A 22481-nucleotide genomic window follows, 5' to 3' on the forward strand; every position below is an offset into this window, starting at 1 on the left:
TTGTTTGCACGCAAAGTGCCCTTGCATTACTGCATAAAGTGTTCCGCTGTAGTAAGCTAGAGGCCTATGTCCTAGCGATGTTTTCTGTGTCAGTACTGCCGTCATGAGTGTTCCATCACAATTTGAGAACAAGAAAAACTTGCGGTCATAATCTGGGGTGGCTAGCACTGGCGCAGATAATATTAATTCTTTAAGCGTGTCAAAGGCTGTGTTCATTTCTGGGGTCCATGCAACAGCAGTGTGTTCTCTCTGTGCTTCTTTGAGTGCTTGCTGTAAGGGCCTCGTGTATGCTCCGTAATCCAGTATCCATGCTCGGCAATAATTACATATGCCAATAAATTTCTGCATTTCCTTTACTGTGTGGGGTTTACTAGCCGCACGCACTGCAGCTGCTCCGTCTGGTAGTATTCTCTTGCCATCTTTTGATATCAATTGTCCCAGTTACAGCACTTCTGTCAAGCAGTACTGTACTTCTTGTTTATCTACTTTATACCCCTTGTGAGCCAGTAAAATAAGCAGTATTATTGAGTCTTCCCTGCACTCTTCCTCATTTTTTCCACAAATTAGTAGATCTACATACTGAATGATTGTGCTCTTTGTGTCAATGTTCCCAAGGTCTTCATGCAGTATTCTATGAAAGATGCTTGGACTCTCACAATACCACTGGGGCGACCGACAATGTTCATACCTTTTTCCTCCCAGGGTCAATGCTGTCAAATATTGTGATTCGGGGTCCAATGGTACCGAGAAAAATGCATTTTTCCAAGTCTACCACTGTGAAACATGTTGCTGACTTTGGGCGGCTACACAGAATGGATGTAGGGTTTGGGACAAGTAGAAATTCCTTTTGTATGACATAATTAAGAGGCCTTAAATCCTGTATCATCCTCCAAGCCCCGCCCTTTGCTTTTTTGATCGGATAAATGCAAGTATTACATTGTGAATTTGATGGTACAATAATGCCCTGTTCTAGTAGGGCACGTATTGTCTCTTTTATCCCTTTTCTCAGCTTCTCTTGACAAAGGATACTGTTTAACTAGGGGCAATATCGCTCCTGGTTTGAGCTTGATCTTTACTGGGGTGACTTCCTGCAGAATCCCTGCGTCATTGGGCCCTGTGGTCCGCAGTATGGATGGTACCTGTTGCATGTCTTGGTCGAATAATTACGGCGCTGCACTGACAATGGCCATGAGGGGGGTTGTCACTTGTCTGTGCTGGATCATTATCTCCCACGGGATGCAAATCTCCATGATTATTTCTCCATCAGTGTTATTGTCCGTGAACAGCTCCTCATCTGATATGTCACGTAGTGCTACATTGGGGTCTATGCACAGCACTGTCCGCCACTCGCACCCATGCATGCCATTCCCATTACTGCTATTCGTCAAGCAGATACTTGCACACCATGCAGATCTATGGACACGATCGACCCGGGAACCACCTCTGGGGCTGACACACGGTAAAATACAAATTCCGATGGTACTCGCCACTCTTGGTGTGTTATTTCGGGGACTACTCTCGCCAACACCTGTGTCCCTTGCACAAACATGTCTGGGTCAACGGGTACCCCACGGACTGTTAATTTATTGGCTTGTGTGTGTATAAGTAACATAGCCCTCATGGCACATATCCCTGGTGTTGAACACACTATTCCTCTTTCCGTAAAGGAGATGGTCATATTTAGCTTGCTGAGGAGGTCCCTACCCACTAGATTTATGGGCAAATCTTCATAATACAACAGGGATGTCTGCACTGTTTTTCCCCCCACTGTTACATCCAAATCTTGAGTATATGGAACCTCGACCCGTGCCCCAGAAAACCCATGCGTCTCCATTTTTCGATCCGAGAGCGGAATCCGGCCTTCCTTTAGACACGATTTTTCCGCTCCAGAGTCCACCATAAAGATGAACTGTTTGTTTCCTATCTCCGCCCCTACCAGTGGTTCCTCGTTTGCGCGGAGGGTCGTTGACAGTACTGGACAAGCAAGTGCTCTCTGTGGGCTGTCCTATGCTGGATGTCTCATTGTTGTGTAAAACATTGTCTCCCACCACTGTTACCCCTCTGAATGGTGCCGGTGGGTGCGCCATTTGCTGTGGTGACGAATGGGTTGCCAGGTGCAGGTGTCATGTGACTCTGTGGCAGTGGGTATTGCTGTGTACCCTGTGGGGGTGCTCTGTGCTCATATGCGTACCAGGGTCTGTTTGTTCTTCACGTCTATATCACCCATCAGCAGGCCATATGGGCTTCCTGGGTGGGGGTGGCCAGACTGTTGTTCATTTTGATAAGCTGCCATGGGGCGGCTATGGCATTCTCTTGAGAAGTGCCCTCATCTACCACAGTTCCAACACACTCCTTGCTCTCCTCATCTGGGCCCCTGGCTTCCATACCCCCTCTTGGGCCTCTGTACCCACATCGTCGTCCTCTTCCGACCCTTCCTTGCCATTGTGGCCCTCCATATTGCTCCTCGCCAGCCCATTGCTCCTGTCAGTTTGCTGCCCAATTTTCTGCCATTCGTGCATGTATTGCTATTGGCCCCTCCTCCCCGTCTCCCTGCCGTTCTGTGGGGAGGGCAGCAGTTACTGCTGTGAACTTCACCAATTTCATTTGTACTAACTTTGCTTCGTCTGACAACCTTTTCTGCGCTATCTCCTTTTACCTTTCTTTGATCCTGCTACAGTGGTGTACTATGATGCTCTGTATTTCTGGCCAACCTTTGGCTTCTATTCCGGCAATTTTATCAAGTGCCTTCTGTACTTCCTTCGGGGGGCCCCTCTTAATTATAAAATAGAACAGGGAGGTGGAATGGTCCCAAGCCGTGCCTGTCTCTGCTCTCCACGTGTCCTGCACCCGAAGAATGTAACCCGCAGCATCCTCGTCCTCCCCCATGGTGCACTGCATCACTGACTGCAGATCTGGAGTGTCTGGGAATGCACTCCTCAGTGCGTCCCATACTTGGGCCCTCAGTGTTAAATGATGCTCCATCGTGGCGGTCACAATCCAATGTGACCCCAGGGAACCCTGCTCTCGCCCACACCCCGTTAGCCTGGTCGCCCACTGCAGATAACAAAAAACTTTTGACGTCACCAATTGCTAGGGGGACCCCGGTGGTATTTTTCTCAGAGGCGTATTTCCATTTACTCGCTTCCCCTGAAAATGGCGGTAATGTTTTCAATAGATTGGCCTTACCCATTTATGCCCACAGAAGTCCCTTGTGTATTTATGACATATGTAACTTGCTGTTCCCATTCCCTGCACTCAACTTTGCCCCCCTTTTCCGTGCTACTGCCACCCTTCCCATTCTATTTCTTATTCTTCCTGGGTGCCACCCTTCCTCTTACCCTTGTTCAGCAGGCACTGATCCTCTAGGCAGTGACACCCCACATGCTCCATCCCCCTCCTTGTCTTCATCTAGATCGCTCCAATATTCTTCCTCCCTTTCTGATGTCACACTCCACTGCCCTGTACTCACCTGCTCCTCCCCTTGGTCTGCTTGTGTTATCTTGACGGGGGCATTATTAATGCGGAATAAGATGTCTCCCGCTGTCCAGTCATCCCCCAAGATCTTAACTGGGGTATTGGGTGCCCAGCTGGTGGCAGGATCTGCTCGCCCCTCTGTGAGGGTGTACTCGGTTTGCATATCCCTCTGAGCCGTATGAGTTCTGCTTGTGTCATTGTTAATCGTGCCTCTAAGTCCTGTGTTAGTTGGTCTATATTTACCGGAGGGGTGCACATTTGCCCATATGACCCCCTTGGATCATAAGGGGGAGGAGCTGCTGTAGATGGCTTGGGGGGCGCACTTGGTTTTGGTACATACATAAGGGCACTATATCCCTCTGCAGGTTTCGTTAGTAGTGGGTATATCTTTTTAGGCAACATTCCCTGTTCCTTATTCTCCCACCCTCCCGGACTGTTGTTCGTTGCCTGGGGTGACGAACCTTGGCCCTTATTATTGCTTGGCGGTATCTCTTCGAATAACCTTCACAAATCCAACACTTCTCTTCTGTTTTGGAGCTGTTTACCTTTATATTTAATGGTCAAGTATGTTGCTACCATGCCCAGTACTGACTTATCAAACGACCCACCTTCAAGCCATACCTGGTGCATACCTTCCCCTTTCATTTCTGTACGCCACTGTTAGTATTTTATTTATTTTTTCACTATACACCGGTAAACTCTGGCATATATGCATAAGTGGCGTTTCTGCCCCCATCGTGCCTTTATTATGACCTATGGGGTGTGCGTGCGAGTATGGACAATCTAAGATCAATTGCAACCAACTTCTCAAGAACCAAGAGCTTTTCAACAAATGTATAACAATGCTCTTCACAAAATACTTTTTGTTATACTTTCAAATACCACATTTTGTCATTTTCAAACCAAAATAAAACAGGACATTCGCCACTTGACGTATATCGCACAGTTTCACATACACAACATAGATCATGCAACTTTGAACAGAATGTGATACATGAACATTACAACATAAACCCTGCCTACTTTCCCTTATTGCCCCTCCCCTTATTCACCCAGAGTCTCACTTCTGTCCTGACCCCTCCTGGACCTCCCTCTAAAAAAAAAAATAAGAAAGGAAGAGAAATAAAAAGCGTTTCTAAAACTATTCAGAGTCTTCGCCTTACACAAGACTCCTACTTTGTTTATTTTTTCACCATTTAATCTCCTGTACTAATCGAGATAGTACTATGCAGCGCCGCCTTCTACCCCCTCGCGAGCTAGGTTCCCGTACCTCTGTTTGCCTCTTGTAAAATCCTAATGGCCATATGCAAAAGAAAAGTAGTTGGAGAAAAAAGCCCCCTCGCCTCTACCCCCACCAAATATCCCCGGAACACCTCAATCTGACTCCCTTCCTGTTTCCCTTACCTTTTTTTATAATCTCTCGCAATTGATACTCACATGTCCGTATTGATCCGAGAGCCTCCGAACTCGGTCTGTCAAGGTGCTGCCCCACACTCGATGGCCACACCCGGCTCCGACGAGCGGTACGGCCGGGTATTTGCTAAGCCGAGACCCATGTACCCTTCTGTCCTAATATGCGTACTTCTAAGGGTACCAGTTGCCGTAGGTGGGCAGCCTTGACGGGGGCGCCCTGGATCTCGCCGCTATGGCCGGGGGACGTCTCGTACCAAAAGCACGCTATTGTGTCGGGGGTCACCAAATGAAAGCTGGCATTCCCAACATTTATAATAAAATAACTGAATAAGAGACACTAATGGACACACCCCAGTAGGGAATGAGACCAGGACCAATTGCGAGTGAGGTAAAAGACAAGTCTTTAAATAAAGTTAAAATGGGGCACGCAGAGATTATACAATGTTGCTGCTTACAACCTTGATTTCAACACAGACCGGTCTGGTATCAGTCTCCCCTACTCACTGGCTGTGCTGACTTCACTGGCAGTGCTTTTTTGTAGGCGTCAAGGACAGTACCACGGCGGTGAACGATTCTCCCCGGCTTGACTATCGACATGGGAGAGAACCGGGTACCCCTGCCACACAATGCAGCGTTGTTCAGCCTCGAATCCTGGTTTTATATTTCCGATTCTCAAAGGCTTCTGAAAGTAAGTCTTTTGGTGAAAAGGTCAAGGGCACTTCCCTCCTTGCAATCATCTACGGTTGTGCCGTCTTTCTCTGTGTATTAAACTGTAATCTTGGAACCGCTGCTTCCTTGTGTGCTTTGCCTTGCTCAGAGTGTGCTCTCGTGCTCCACCTTTTATCCGTGTGGGGAAGTGTGATGGAAGTCAGGTGTGTGTAATGGTCAGTGATTGCCTGACCATTGTATTGGGACAGCTTGGGATTAGTCTGTTTTTTATCCCAGTGAGCTGTCCGTGAGAAAGTGTTTGTGTTGCGAAAGGGGGCGGGGGGATGAGTTCCTAAATATCCTACCTGGTAGTATGCGGTAAAAGTGTTAGAGGGAAGGGGATACCTCATCTCTCCATCCAGTGTCCTACTTCCACTACCCGAGGACCCCTCACCCAGGTGATCCTCCCGCGCTGGTCCACCCCCAGGAACTGGATCCAAAATGCGATGGCCGGGTCCTGCCCACCTGGATGACCGATCCCCGGGATACCTTCAAACCCACTTGGTCGCGATGAACTAGCTTCGGCATAAACTGGTCAAACATGGAGGACAGCACCCTTGTGAAAACTTTGGCATCCACATTAAGCAATAAGATTGGCTTATTTGAAATTCAATTCATGCAGTCCTTTCCCTCATTAAGGATGACTGCCACCAACGCCTGACAGACCGACTATGGCGCCTTACCCGTATCCAAAATAGAGTTAAACAGTTTGCCCAGGTGGGTGGATAGGACATCGGGATTTTATAAAAATCCTATTGTGAACCCGTCCTTACCCGGGGCCTTCCCCATGGCATCCTTTTGATGGCTGCCGAAATCTCCTCCAGCGTAACCAGGGAGTAAACTTGTAATGCCATCTCCTGATCCAAAGTGGACAGGGAGACCCAACTCAAGTAGCCCCTAACATCATGCAGCGGCACACTCTCGTCCCTTCTACAGAGTTTCTCTTAAAAACCCTCAAAACAGTTGGAAATTGCTCCCGAAGATGAGTCTCCGGGGCTCTAAAGTGTACTCAACATGGGATGCACATGCTCATGGATATTCCCCGTCAGGCCGGGAATCCTTGGTAAAAGAAAAAAGTTTCACTTTCACTTACAAACTTTCTCCTATAAACCAATCACTGAGCTCTGGGTCATGCTGCCCCCAGCCAATGACTGCCCTCTCCCTAAGCCCCTCCTCTGGCAGCCATCTTCAGATTTTTACCGCATGTCTAAATATTGGGAGTCCTCGTGTTTCGCTCTTCACTTTTTTTGCTAGGAAATTCCTATTTTTGTTTGATCTAGCCCGTGTCCTCTATCGTTTCTTCCGACTAACGGGGATCCGTTTGTCAGCATCTTTCTTCGCCCCTCAAGGGCAGAATCGTCAAGTATTTTTCTTCGAAGATACCAGAAGGCCATCAAGCCTACACCGCATGCCGGACCATGTCCAAGGAGAAGGACGGAGAATCCCTCTTCAAGCACTGGACCAGCTGCGGTTTGAGGAATGTGTTAGTGGAGGACAAGCATTATCAGGGCCTTTTATTGTCTTCACCCGACGCACAAGGAGGAGGATTGCGAGATCTGTTATGGTTTTACCAAGTGCACCATGAAGGATCGGCACTCCAGGCTGGCGACGTAGCTCAAGACCAAGGCCTCTACCCCATGTGGTTCACAGGGGAATGCCTCATCCGGATACAGCCAGTCAGAGTGGGCTTCTAAGTCCTTTGAGGGCGCTCTACATGTGGGCGCCCAAGGCAAAGCACTGCAAGTCAGTTTCCATCGAGGTTGCTGCGCAAGCGGGTCTCTTGACGGGCAGGGAGAGCTCATCCTCTCCATCAGCCTCATTCTCCAGCCTTTGCTCCAGTTCTTCGTTGAAGAGGAAGTCAGCTGCCCCTGGGAAACTGCAAGAGAAACCGGAGAAGGCCAAGCAGCAGGACGATCTGCCCGTGAAGGCCCTGGTGATCCAGGCTAAATCTTCCTCAACAATCAAGTTGGTGGCGGCCGCCCTTTCAAAGGCAGAAGGGGCTGAACCGGGCTTGGATACCCCGACGGCAGCCATAGTGGCCAAGCCAGTGGAAAAGACCCATGAAAAGAGGATGCTGACCCTAAGCCCGAGACTGACCCCTCAGGACTCGAAAAATGGGGGGGTGGAGGTTTCTTCAGGGCACAGATATTTCTTCTTCCGATGAAGGGGACATGGAGTCCGCCCACACGTTACCAGAAGATGTTGGGGATGACAACGATGATGGGAACATCGAGGAGATGGTCAGCAAACCCACTCCCCCGGCAGCCCCCAGAGATTTGTCTCAGGACATTCTTTCGACTCTCCACATGCTGGTGTCGGAGATACCGAAGAGGATGCCGACGGCACCACCGCCGCTGGCTCTTTAACACTGAGGCCTACACCACCTCACCAGCCAGCGCACGTACCCTCCCCCCCCTAGGGATACAGGAACGGACACAGCAACAACAGACACCAACGACAGCGGCATGTCTCCTCCCCCAAGGGCTTCTCCTACAGACAAAGTGGGCTACTTCCACTCCATGGTTGCCCGCATGTCGGAAATCTTCCCGCTCAAACCGGAGGAGATGTAGAAGGAGGGGTTCCTTTATCAGTGCCGGGAGGCAAAAGGGAAGAGCATCCTGGCGGTGCACCTCCTGTACGACGTCTGGGATAAGGGCCTCGCGCTGCTGAAAAACCTTGCATCATCCACGGGGAGACCGGCGGGAGAAGAAATACTGGGTACCAGAGTCAGCACCGAAGTGTCTGCGGTGTTAGGGAGAATTCTCTGTTAAGGCTAATTTCCCAAACCTGGTGAGTCCCCCAGCAGCTTTGCTGGATTTTTGGGGTTTATTTTTTTCTCTCCTGCTAAGGGTGAGACGCTCTCCCACTCTTAGACATGATTTGAGGTGTTCCTTTGACTTTGAATGTGTTTTATGGGCTATGGGGTCCTTTACCCCATAGGGCTTCATGGGTTTTTGGTATGTGGGTTACACAGCACCCTTCGTGCAGTAACCCAGGGGTTTCATAGTGACCCCCAAACATAGGCTCCATACCCTGGGACTGACTACTGTCTCCCAGGACATGTAAAGTCACCATTGGCTTTACTAGTCCCAAATTATGAACAGAAACCAATACAAACCATCATATTGTGGACGTACTGGTCGGGGCAATTCGAGGGGGCACGTCTCCGTCCCCCCTGATCGAGTTTTGGCTGGTGGCAGTGGATACTACTTTGTATATTCGACCGCACATATTTTCCTATTGTTCGAGGCTACCAATTTTTAATATAGCCTCTGTTCCTTCCATCAACCCACCGCCTTCCCCTGGTACTGCTTGCTAGCCTATGCAAACTATGTGATTCTAAGCAGATCCACAAGCCTCAGAAGACCAACATTATATACACCTGTAATAGTGTTTCTGATGCTTGCATCTGCTTAGATTCACATGCGCCCTCCCATCCTCCCTTCATTGGGAGTACAGGTAACATAGACAATAAATCTGTTTCTCAACACATTTCATCTTATTTAACTTTTCACTATACACTTCATGTAACCGAAGGTCAGAGAAATAATCAGATTACCTAGACACCTGAGGGATCATGGGTATAGCACACATCATAAAAGGGATCATATTACAGACTTGCCCGGTCAATGTCCCTTTTTGAAATCCAAAACAAACCATGTAATACTCGGCACCAACCAATGGATATCGGCCGATGCAAAGCGTGTGAACATAAGCAGATTAAAGCATCAGAAAGACGATTAAAGGTATGTAATGTTTTTCATACATTCACCATAGGTTCTTAAAGTGCAGGAGGTAAGTAAAGTGATGCAGTAAAAGGGAACCAAGTCAAATGGAACCAAGTCAAAATGACATTCCCTAACTTCAGCAGTCATGTTTCCAAGAAGAATTGGGTCTTGTGCTACCATGCTTCTCCCCAGAATGTAGCTGTATCCGGTAGGTTACTTGCATTGGTGATTGCTTAATAGAACAGATGCAACAAAGTTAATGTTAAAGGTATTTGTACCGCACACCGTCACCAACGGAGTTGGTCCCCAGGCCCTCTGGTGGATCTGCAAACGAGAAGGCGGGTGGGTTAGTAGGGTGAAGAGGGAGTAGGATAGTGAGAGGAGTTGTGTTCTGTTGGAAGCTTCATCTCGGTATACACCGTGCGCTGAGATTTGGTGCGTGTATCGGTGCAATGTCAGCCCTCGTGTGCTTTTGGTACGGCTTATGTGTTGTTGCGGTGTGGTGAAGTGCATGCGGCTTGCAGTGCGAGAGGTGGTTGTGTGAGTTATTTTGAGTGATTTAAGAACGCAGAAAATTTGAGCTTTTTTGTTAGTGGGTTTTATGTTCTGCAGCTAATCTTCAAAGTATGGCTGAACGCCTAGATTTCAGGAGTCCTGCGTGGTGTGGCAACAGCTAGATTTAAGAGTCCCGCAAAGTGAAGCGAGAGGGCCACGCCTAGCAGAGTAATTGAGTATGGTACCGTACGCAGCTGGATTTGAGAAACAATCAAATGATTCAGTCTAATCCTGAAACACAGTTAGAATTGAGAGTCATGCGTGGTGGGGGACAGGCCTACGCCTAACGGAACAATTGAGGTTTTAGCGTGGCAAACTCACTGTTGTATTGTAATGAACTATGTATGGTGTAGTAGTCTAATAAACTATGTGCAGTGAGGTTGGGGTGTCTATTCTCCTCAATTGGCTGTCTGAGTTGTTGTGTCCTCTTTCCTTACTATCTATGTGAATTTGTCTGCTGGAACTTGGGGTGTGGTCCAGGACGGGATGCTATGGGTGAGTCGTCTAAGTGCTTCCATCTTGGTCCTTATTTGTGTTCAGTCTCAAGTGTCCTCCTCTTGTGACTATCTCTCATTATGTCTTATTGTATGTTGTGGAGTGCGTTCCTTGTATTCTATTTGTACAGTTGTTTGCTGGGAACCGTGATTGGTATCTTTATTCATTGTTGTTTTAGCAGTGTGTGCGTTCTTGTCGGTGGTCTTCTAGTGAAGAGCCAGGATTTGAGCAGTTTCCTGTGTACTACGTAGTTTCTTGTGTTCTGTATATTCTTAATAGGTAAGTAAAATGTGTTCTTAACTTTCAGATGGTACTACCCAGGTTCAGGCAGCGGAATGGAAGGATACAAAGAGACTTGTTATCCTGTGGAGGACGGGGTGAGACAAATGCTTTGCAGGGATACTTCTGAAGGCTCAGGATGGCTGGATCCTCGAACACGTTTACTGGTTGGTCCCACCAGTCCTGGGGTTGAAGCACTCAACAGGGTCTTCGCAGATCAGGTATTCACCGGGCCAGACGCAGGAAGGGATGCCAGGCCTTTTCCGGAGTCTTCTTGGATCTTCAGTCAGCTGATCTTCAATGAGTGATTCCTGGCTCCAACACTGAAGAATAGCTGCAGGAGTCCTTGTCTTATCCACAATCCAGCCTAGAAGCAAGTACCAAGCCCACTGTGAGAAACCAGAAGGTGTCTCAACCACCAGGCCCCCTGGGATCTGTCGGGTGGCCAGGACATGGCCATCACTGTTGAATCCAGTTTCTGGGGTGGACCAGTGTGGGAGGATCACCTGGGTGAGGGGTCTTCGGGAATGGGACACTGGATGGTGAGACACGGTATCCCCTTCTCTGTAACACCTTTACCCCATCCTACCAGGTAGGATATTTAGGAACTCTACCTCCCCTCACCACCCTTTTACAACACAACCACTTTCTCACGGGCAACCCGCTATGAGAGAAAACAGACTAACACCCGAGCAGTATACCTGACGTGTCCCAATACAATGGTCCGGCATTACTGACCATCACACACACCTGACCTCCATTAAGCTTCACCACACTGATAAAAGGCATAGCACGAGAGCACACTCTGAGCGAGGCAAAGCACATGAGGAAACAGCAGTTTTGAGACTGCAGCTGAACGAGAGAGGAAAGATGGAAAAACAGAAGGGGATCGCAAGGAGGAGAGTTCCCTTGACCTTTTCGACAAGCAACTGCTATTTTCCTGAAACCTCGAGAATAGAAAGCTTAAGACCAGTAAACCAGGCTGAAGAATTCTTCATTGTGTGTCAGAGATACCCAGAGCCCTCCTCCGTCAATAATCTAGGCAGGGCGAATCACCAGCAGCTGTGGTACCGTCCTTGGCTCCAAGAACAAAGCACCGTCAGTGAAATCAACACAACCGATGAGTTGGGGAGACCGATACAAGACCGGTCTGTGTTGAAGCCAAGGTTGAAAGCAGCAACATTGCATGGTGAGCGCTGGAACGAATATTGTTAAAACGCGTGTGATAAGAAGAGTAAAGTTTAATTGCAGATGAGTGACTGAACTTTAAAGCCAAGATAAATACCTTATGACAGTGTGTCCCGGTACAGAGTGGGTGCTCAATCAAAGGTCTCTGTAAGGTATCCGGTTGAGGAGTGGCAAAAGAGAAAGTGAGAAAAGGTCATATCAAGAAGAGAACGAGTAATTGTAAATCAAAGTGGTCCTGCGACAGGTAAAGCAAAATCGCATGAAACTTTGAAAGTATTCGATTTTGATGAAGTAGAGAAATTTGAAGGTTTTGTCAGCGTGGGGTCTGAGCCCGGCGGAGTGGGGCCCGGCGTGAACAGTAAACCACCCGAGAATTGTATATTTGGTCCGAGCCCGGCCAATTGAAGGTTTTGTGTCAGAGTGGGGTTGGATCCTGGCGGAGAGGTACCCCGGGTGAATAGTAAATCACTGAGAAGTTGTATATGTGAAATCCTAAGAAGAAAGGAACTTTAATGTTTTTCGTGTTGCATCAGGCCCTCTGAAATAAGAGACTTTGAATGGTAAAGAGTCTTTGGCAAAGAAGGCCTGATGTTGAAGTTCTGAACTGCATCCTCGTGCTAGAGAAGCCAGAGTGTGTGCTAAGCTCTCGAGTGTGCCGCCTTGTCCCGTGCTGAAAACGTGGAGAACGGAAGCCAACGGCTTTAACATCCGGACATATCATTTCTTGAACACTTTTCTTTTACATAACATTGTTTCCCACACTATTTGTATTTAGAAATAAGGATTGGCAATAGGTTTTAGTATAGGACCTTTTATTTTGACAGACTCGACTAGGACTGCGTTATTATTTGATGGTCGTAGCTGCTACCATCTTTAGATTTAGGTTTAGATATGCGTTTTTCAAACTGTTTGGGAGAATTCTCATAAATAGATGATTTCCCTTACCTAATGAGTCCCTCAGCAGCTTTGCTGGATTTCTAGGATTTATTCGTTTCACCTGGTAAGAGTGTGAGCCTTTTTTCCCACTCTTACATGTGTTTTGCTATGTGTATTTCTACTTTGTGTGATCTTGAGCAAAAGACTTTTGACCTATTGACTTTGGCCCTAAGCCTTTTCTAGCTGATCTCCTCACTGTCGTCTCTTATTCAATTGCTCAGAATACTTACCTGTTGGTTTTGCCTAATTGCTGAAAACTTTCTTTCCCTCCCTTTTAAATTGCTGAAGTGCCATTTTGCTCCCACTTCATTTTGTGAGTTTAACTTGTCTAGAATTTAAAGGAAGTGTTGTGGTGTATTTAGGATTGTGATTTTGACCTTGCTAGAATAGTGAAATGTTATACAACTGTTGAGTAAATAAATATATATTCTTTTACCTAGAAACCTTGAGTCAGTGTTTGCCTGAATCATAGTTATTGCTTTGGGTAACTATTTTTACTGCTCACTTACTCTTAAGATAAGTCCGGCTTCCTCGCTACTGCTACCACTATAACTGTGTAGTGCAGGCTTGTACCAAAGGTGAAATTGTACTGTCACTTGTAGTCTTAATTGTGTGTTCCCAAAGGGTACTGCATATAATTCTGCCTAACATAAACCCATTTGAAGTTCAATTAACACCCTTGAATTGTAATCACTGTGTTTTACTGTTTGATACCATACTTTCCTTACACCACCTATGGTATTGATCTGCACTATTCAAACAGCCAGCAGTGTTCAAATCAGGTTCCACTGTGGGTTTCCTGCATACCACACACCCAGACATTTTGGCTGCATGGATGTGGAGTGGTACCAGACATTCCCACCCACTTGTTAGGCCATACACACACAAAGGCATCACCAGCCCGTGAAAGCAGCAGCTTTCCCAGGCAAGTACATGACCTTATATGGGATTTACTGACCTGGCAAGGCAGGAAGAAGGCCATACTACAATGTAGCCAGAGAACAAGTGAAAAGCTTGTGGCGTGGCCATTTTAGGTAAAGAAAAAAGGAGAGTACTGATAGTCTGAAGGACTGATCAGATTCCTGAAGGCTTTACTCCCCCCTCAAAAATTCAGAACATGTTCAAAAGCAAAGCAGAACGATTGGGGGTGGGGAGGGAGGTCCATAGTAGCTATGGAGAGAAAGTTGCCAAAAGAGAAAAAGGCTCTTGGTGTCCGCTATAGCTTGACGGACATCTACAAAGCCTCCATGAAAGGGAACAGAAACAGTACCTCCGGAGGCCTAAAGAAGCTGGAACGCCAGTGACGTGCGGGCGAAGTTCCTGTCGTTATGAAGATTCGAGGAAACCGTTGAAAAAAGAAAGAAACAAATGATAAATCATCGAAGAAAGTAGAGGTTTTTGAGTACTCCTAACACGGAACATGCGGTAAAAGATCTGAAGATGGCCTCCAGAGGTGGAGCTAAGGGAGGCCTGTCAATTGGCTGTGGGGAAATATGACACAAAATGATTCTGATGAGCACTAACGTGACAGCAGTTTTTAAATTAAATGTAAACTCCTTTACTGTAACCAAGGATTCCCAGAATGACGACAGGGAATATTCAAACAGCATGTAAATCTGTGAAAGATACCAAAGGTGGCGAACAGGAGTTACAGGTAACTAACTTATTCCTCCAAGAGTATCTTGACTTTTTAGTCTTGCCACAGGTAGTGACTTTGAAAAACCCTCCTAACATTCCCCTTCCTGTTGTTCTCATGGTATGGTTATCCTAACAGAGACTTGATTGCTCCATGAGCAGATTAGGCTGGAAAAGCTCCCTTTGGGACACCTATCTGTGAGGAAAGATTAGGCACCACTATAATGGGTTTGTACCTGTGATAAGACTTTGGAAACAGTGACCCACTTTCTAATCATGATTATAAAAGATAGGGCGTGAAAGGCTTGTAACCCTTTTTAAACATGTTTGCATGTGATTGTATCGTGCCGCCACAACAAGTGGGAAAATTGTTGAAACAGTAGACTTGTACTTGCTATCTTTATGCGCCTCGAAACACTTGTGTACAGACTCGTTATGAATGCCATATCATTTATCATGGAGAGTGTATGGGAGGATATATGCATATCAATCAAAAAAGTGGTGACAAAGTGGTCTATCACCCAGGGTGATAGTGTGTCGATTGAGGACATGGTGTAGGAAGATGTTTAGCGATTGGAGGCCTTTGTATTTCATCTATCCGGAGAGGGTGCAGCGTTAGCTATCTCGTATATAATATGTCCTGTCTGCATATTGGTTTTCTTTCCTTCCAAAATGCAAACTAGTTTCCCTTTATTGTTATGCTTTTATATGTTGTAATGGTTTTGGCTATTCAATACATTGATTGGTGAGGACCATATTTCCCCCTTTTCATTTTTGGTGTTTGATGTTTAGTCAGCTGCTCCCCTGCCCTCTATTCCTTCCCTTCTGATGGTGTGGGCTGTGTTTACCCTCAGGTGTGTATTTTGGCGCTTCACCTGGTGAAGGAACTTTGTGACATAGACGAGGACGGCGAGCTCTGGTTCCAGGTCACCAGGAAGCTGCCTATTCTGCCAACCATCTTCAGCACACTTGAGGTCAGCCTCCGAGTGAAGCAGAACCTACACTTCACAGAGGCTGTTTTTCACCTTCTATTGACCATTGCCAAGACCCAGCAGGTACTTAACTCATGATGCATGTGGCGGACAGGCTAGTGCACCTTTCTGCTGCTTTATATTCTCTGTATTCAAAGTGTTCTAGTAGAAATACTCCCGAGACCTAATTCTGTCACATTAGCCACCATCAAAGTACTTATTGGTCCTAACCTTCAGCATTCTCTCAGCAAGTCTAATGTGGCCATTTGCCTTCTCAGTAAACCTAGCCTCATTTTCCTGCCCAACACTCTCCTTTGCTGTTGTTTCTAGTGATCTTTGAATGTGTTTTCCCTGTCATTGTCCTGTTCTCTCTCACGCCGTGTTTGCTTGCCCTGCTTCTGTGTTCCTTGCTTCAGTCTTTATGTTCTTGGTGTGAACAGCTCTCTATTCCATCACCGCTGTCTGTCCTTGGCTTGTTCTTTCCTTTGCTTCATCCTATATTTTTCTTTTTCTCTTCTTGTATTCCCTTCTCTGCTGGTTCCTTTGCCTCCGTGTCTCCTGTTTCATTCTTTCCATTTTTTATCTCTATTTCTAACAAATCATATCCTCCCACAGATTTCTCATTCCGATATATCTCCACCAACACACCTGGCATTGGAGGTGTTTCACCCAGCAGGGTGTGTCGTGTGCCCTGGTGCCAAACAGGTCGCATGGCCCATTCCTGAACAGCGGAAGTGCGCCATCAACTGTACAAATAGTGCGCACCATGCCTGGTGACCCTGGTTCCTTTTTTCTGCAGGCTAATTTAGAAAGGTCTTCTCTCCCTCAGAGAATTTCTTATGCAGCACAGCAAACATGTTTGTACTCTGTCTTCCCAGTTGTTGGGATGCAATTGCTGCCAAGACTCCACTTCCAAGATGTTGATTGCTGACCCCTATAAGTTATGTGTATGATGTTTGGTGACAAAATACAAGGGCTCAGAGTGTGGTTATCAGGCAATGAATTTCAAGGCACTCAGGCAGCTCAGGCCAAACTACCGGTGGACCAGTTCGAGAAGCTGTTGGTCAGAAAGGGGTATGGTGTCAGATCTTTTACACCAGAGAAAGGGAGGGGAAAACAGAAAAAAAACATACAAACTCCCACTACTAAAGCGGGTCGCACCCCCCTTCTTCCTCTTCTGCCCACAAGAATCAAAGAAACCATGGTCTCGAAGGGATGAGAGCGAGAACAAGTGTTCTGACACCCCCAGGAAGGTAACGGGCCCCACAGCGGCCAAGGGTGGGAGTACTTTCAAATCAATATGCTCAATATGTATTTGAATGTGCCAGTGATTCCTACCACGACTACAAGGAGTACAGAGAGTCACACTATACCCACTCATACAAGCTTTGATTCCTCTTTTGCTGGCGACCTTGCCAAGCTTGTTTCAGCTTTGCAGTTGTGCTCATTTGCCTGATAGTGGTCCACAAGAGGTTTGTCTGCTACTGTATTGTGGATGCATGATCTGTGCCCCAAAAGTGTTGTTTGACTGGTCTCACCCACACATAGTAACTTCCACTGACATTCTATGATGTAAATAGCGTTTTTGTTATTGCAATTAGTGTGAGATATAAGGGTCCATTTAATGTCACTGTTCTCAAAAGATTGTTCCGTTTCGCATCCGAAATACAGCAGCAGCTAAACTTCTCTTGTGGACCACTATCGGACGAATGGGCACACTGACAGAGACATAAAGTGGTTTATAATACAGAAAATCACACCGCACCCCAGAGGAGGGAACATAGAAGAACAACTCTGCAAACTTGAGCAAAGAATGATCTACGACTTGGATACCGTGCAGCAGGGTCTTACTATTTCTCCAGCATGGGGTCTGGCATGGATTCACATGCTCATGAATATTCCCCGTCGTCAGGCTGGGAATCCTCAGTAAAGAAAAAACCAGTATCAGTTTCGTTTCTGATCTGTCTTTCGTAGTAATAACCAATCACTGGTCTCTGCGTCATACTGACCACAGCCAATGACTGCCCTCTACCTAAGCACCGCCTCTGGCAGCCATCTTCAGATTTTTCATGTGTTGGGATCCTCGTGCTATTGCTCTCGAGCGTTAGTGCTATTTTTCACGTTTTTTTCTCAAAACTTCGTTTTTTCCGGTCAAAAGAGCCTCAAGCTCCACCGACTCTCCATCCGATCAACGGGGACCCGTGTCGGATTCGTCTGCGCCCCTCAAGGGTGAAGATTTCATCGAGCTACGTTTTGGAGGACTCCAGAAGCTTCTCAGGCCCGGACATGGCCCAGGAGAAGGGAAGCTCGACGCCCGGAAAGCTGTTCAGGGTCTGCCCTGGATGCCAGCTGCAGAACGTCTTTAAGGAGGACGAACACTCCTTTTGTCTCTACTGCTTACATGAGGACAAGACGCACGTGGAGAAGGACTGTGGGTTTTGCGGCAATATGTCGGAGCGGACCATGAAGGACCGCCACCAACGCCTCGCCAACTGGCTGGAAGGGAAGAGCCCGTCAGGCGAGAAGAAGAGGAAGAAATCCGAGCGGTCTTCTAAGACCTTTGAGGGCGCCCTGGCGACGGGGGTCCAACACAAGGCCAAGCACCGCGAGTCCGCTGGCACCGGGAGCGCCGAACGGTCGGGCTCTACGGGCGCCAGGCAGGGCGCACCCTCTCCGGCACCTTCAGCCACGAGCCAACGCTCTGGGTCGGGTAAGAGGAAGGGCGAGCACCCGGCGAAGCTCCTGGAGAGGCCCCGGTCGAGCTCGAAGGCCCCATCGGAGGGGGAGCGAGGCAGTGTCCCCCCCCCCTCAAGGATAAGGCGGTGAGCGCACCTAAGGTGGTGAAGGCCTTAATCCATCCGGCCAAGCCCTCTATCGATACTGTCGCGGCGGCCCTGGCTCAGCCTGTGGAGGCTACACCAATGGTGGCGACCTCGGGGCTCAGAGTCTCCCTGCCACCTCAGAGGGAGTCCTCTTTTGTGCCCATCGATAGGACCCCCGTGAAATCCCCGGCGGGGAAGAAAAAGGGGGGGCAGGGCGTCGTCGTAGATTCGACTTCAGAGGAAGAGCTGATCGAGGTCTTAAGCCATGGCCTTGGCGTGGATGAAGACCGACCCGTCGGGATGGATCCCGACGCAGGTGACGACGACAGCGTCGAGGGTGCCGACGGGGCCCCTGATCGCCTGTCGGATTCCCCTCTGCCAGCGCCGCAAGACAACTCGGCGGCCATTTTGTTGGCTATACAGTCCTTATGCTCAGAGATAAGGACAAGACTACCGTTGCCGACGGAGGAACCTCTCCCGTCGGGGGATCCTGAACCGGGACCTTCTGGTGTTCCCCCTCCCAAGAAAAGGAGGATTCACCCTCCACCTCCTTTTCAGCCGTCGCGACCCGTCCAGCCCTCCTCCCCGTCCACCCGAGGGGATGATACGGGGACTGACACGGCAGCGACGGGTACGGACGACGAGGTATATGACGAGGATCTCCCGTCGTCACCTCCCACCAGGGCTTCTCCGCCCGACGAGATTGGATCGTTCCACTCCATGATCGCCAGGGCATCCGAGCTTTTCCAACTCTGCCCTGAGGAGAAGAAAAAGGAAGGATTCCTTTATCAACGGCGCGAGGCCAAGAGGAAGACGGTCCTCGCGGTGCCTCTACTGGACGACATTTGGGATGAGGGCCTCGCCCTCCTCAAGAACCCTTCCACGACGCCAGCTAGAAGAGACCGGTACGAGAAGAAGTACCGGGTCCCGGACGCGGCCCCCCTGTGCCTCCGGGCGCAGCCTACCCCGGACTCCGTCGTCTCCGCGGCGGCCAGGAAGAAAGCGGGGGGGGGGGTGCGGCCTCCACATCGACTTCCCCACCGGACGGCGAGGGAAAGAAATTGGACGCTATGGGACGCAGGGTCATCTCGTCTGCAGCGACAACGATTAAAGCGGCCAACGCCTTGGCTATCGTGGCCCGCTACGACAGGGAGCTTGACTTCCTACCGGACTACAAGAGGGAGGATGCCCTGGAGATCCTACAGGAAGGTGAGGTGGCGTCGGACCACGCCATCACTATTGCGACGGACATCGCCGACACTGGGTTTCGCCAGTTGGGCAACGGCGTGTGCCTTAGGCGGCGTGGATGGCTCAAGGCTACGGACTTCCGTCAAGACGTACAGACCAGAGTCCTGGACATGCCGTTCGATGGGAACAACCTGTTTGGGAAAACGGTGGACGATTCCCTTCAGGCCATTAAAGCGGACACTGAGACGGCCCGGGCCCTTGGGGTTCTACAGCAACGACGGACGCCCTTTCGGAGCAGCGGAGGCAAGGGCGCCTCCAAAGGTTCCGGCGGCGGTTTCTCTACCTACCGTCAAGCGGCCCGCTCGTCGTCTCAAGAGGCCTACAGAGGACGAGGCAAGTCTGGAGGACCCCGCCGTCGTCGCCAAGGAGGTCAAGGCGGCAAAGCCTCGTCGAAACAGGATTGAACCGGCCGTGGGGTCGGGCCCCCACCGAAGCACCCCGGTGGGAGGCCGGCTGGCGAGCTTCGTCAGCGTGTGGGAGTCCATCTCCACCGACCGTTGGGTGCTGGATGCCTTAGCCCGGGGCCACGCGCTCGAGTTTCAAAGAAGGTGCCCGCGCGTCCCCCCCCGTGGCCAGGAGAGAGCTTCACGTCCCTCAGCTTCTCCTGTAGGTAAAGGCGTTGCTCAGGAAGGGCGCCATCGAACTCGTCCCAAAGAGGCTTCGGGGCTCCGGAGTTTACTTGAGATACTTCCTCGTGAAGAAGAAGACGGGAGGATGGCGCCCCATCCTAGACCTGCGACGTCTGAACAAGTTCATCAAGGCGCAGAAGTTCCGGATGGTCACCCTCCAGCACGTCCTGGGTCAGCTGGAGGAAGGAGACTTCCTGTCGTCGTTGGATTTGGAGGATGCCTACTTCCATATTCCCATCCTAAAGGGGCACCGAAAATTCCTCAGGTTTGTGGTCCAAGGGCGTCACTACCAGTTCAAAGCCCTCCCCTTCGGACTACGGTCGGCACCCAGGGTGTTTACCAAGTGCCTTGCACCGGTGGCGGCGCCGCTGCGCCGCCAGGGGATCCACGTCTACCCCTACCTGGACGACTGGCTCATCCGAGCCAAGACGAGGGAGCTCGCCGTGGAGCACACGGCAAGGACCGTCCAACTTCTCACGGACCTGGGATTCTCCGTGAACTACGCCAAGTCCCACCTGGTACCCGCGCAAAACGCACTGTTTCTGGGAGCGAAGCTCGACACAGTGTCCCTTCTGGCCTCCCCGTCGGAGGAAAGGACCAGGTCCATCCTGGGCAAGGTACAGAGGATGTTGGTTTCCGACGCGGCCAAGGTGAGGTCCATCAAGTTCCTCCTCGGAATGATGTCCTCTTGCATCTACCTCATTCCCATGTGCAGGCTCCGGATGCGCCCGTTGCAGGAGTTCCTGGACGCGCCCTGGATCCAAACGACGGGCGGCTTCGAGGGGAGGATCACACTCGACGAGAGTTTCCGCCGAGCGGTCCGGTGGTGGGGCACCCGCGCGCATCTGACGGCGGGCATGGACTTCCAGACCCCAGACCACCAGGAGACAGTGACCACGGATGCCTCCCTGGAAGGGTGGGGAGCGCACACCGAAAATCTGCACGCGAGAGGCCTCTGGCTCCCGACGGAGAAGTCCCTCCATATCAACGTCCTGGAGCTCCGTGCAGTGTTCTGGGCCCTCAGGTCCTTCCTTCCGTCCCTCAAGGGCAAGGTGGTGAGGATCTTCACCGACAACACCACCACCATGTTTTACATCAGGAAACAGGGTGGAACCAGGTCTCCAGCACTGTCCAAGGAGGCGCAGGACCTGTGGCATTGGGCCGTCGCCCAAAGGATGTTTCTGGTGCCGTTTCATCTGGCAGGGATAAAAAAACACCATCGCCGACTCACACAGCAGGGAGCTGCGCTCGTGCCACGAGTGGGAACTACGGCAGGATCTAGTGGATCGCCTCTTCCGACGGTGGGGCACACCCCAGATCGACCTGTTCGCGACGGCGACGAACTCCAAGTGCCGGAGGTTCGCCAGCAGGTTTCCCCAGGCGAGGAGCATGGGCGATGCTTTCTCGTTCCCCTGGGAGGGCCTGTTCCTCTACGCGTTCCCTCCTTTGCCACTGCTAATCCGGCTCGTCAACCAGCTCAAGAGGTCACGGTGCAGGATGATCCTCGTCGCACCTGCGTGGCCGAGGCAGATATGGTTCCCGGACCTTCTGGACTTATCAGCGTCCCCGCCAATCAGGCTGCCGGTGGACGCGGATCTACTCTCCAGGGAAGGAGGCGCCATCCTCCACCACGACCCGAAATCGCTGAACTTGCAGGCCTGGCTCCTGCAGCGCTAGAGTTTGGAGGATGCGACATACCGGCCGACTGCAGAGAGGTTCTTGCAAAGGCCAGGGCGTCCTCGACTCTTAAATGCTACGGACACAAATGGAAGAGGTTCTCTGTCTGGTGCCACGCACAGAAGATTAACCCTCTACGGATTACGGCTCCCCAGGTACTGCCGTACCTGCTGACGCTGGCCAAAGCTGGACTGGCACACGCGTCCATCAAGATTCATCTTGCTGCGATCTCCCGATACACCAGGACCACGGGCCGGACGTCCTTGTGGTCTCATTGTCTGGTGAAAGAGTTCATGAAGGGACTGTTCAGATCGTTCCCGCCGGTGAAGGCTCCGGCCCCGGCGTGGGAGCTCAACGTGGTGCTGACCAAGCTCATGGGACCTCCGTTCGAGCCTCTGCACTCGGCCCCGTTGAAGTTTCTGTCGTGGAAAACAGCGTTTCTTGTGGCCATCACCTCCGCACGACGGGTGGGAGAGATCCAGGCCCTTTCCTGCAAGGCCCCGTACTTGACTTTTCACAACACAAGGGTAGTGCTCAGGACGCACCCCTCCTTCATGCCCAAGGTACCGTCGGACTTCCATCTCAACGAACCCTTGGTGTTGCCTGTGTTCTTCCCGTCGCCTTCGTCGCCGGCTGAGAGGACTTTGCACTCGCTGGATGTGGCTAGAGCGCTGAAGTTCTACGTGGGCCGCACGAAGTGTTTTCGGAAGACGTCACAACTCT

At 50.0% G+C, this 22481-nt stretch overlaps 1 protein-coding gene across 4 annotated transcripts in view; it reads left to right on the top strand.

Moving 5' to 3' along the window:
* NUP188 (nucleoporin 188) overlaps positions 1 to 22481 on the top strand; it is a 1828090-nt gene that overhangs the window by 1545519 nt on the left and 260090 nt on the right. For all 4 annotated transcript variants that reach the window (XM_069609202.1, XM_069609203.1, XM_069609201.1 and 1 more), the window contains one exon: positions 15266 to 15466. In XM_069609202.1, the coding sequence (XP_069465303.1) occupies positions 15266 to 15466 (201 nt within the window). The remainder of the gene's footprint in view (positions 1 to 15265; positions 15467 to 22481) is intronic.

The sequence above is a fragment of the Ambystoma mexicanum genome, chromosome 8 (genome assembly GCF_040938575.1).
Source record: "Ambystoma mexicanum isolate Mex_15411 chromosome 8, UKY_AmexF1_1, whole genome shotgun sequence".
In the NCBI taxonomy this organism is placed as follows: domain Eukaryota; kingdom Metazoa; phylum Chordata; class Amphibia; order Caudata; family Ambystomatidae; genus Ambystoma; species Ambystoma mexicanum.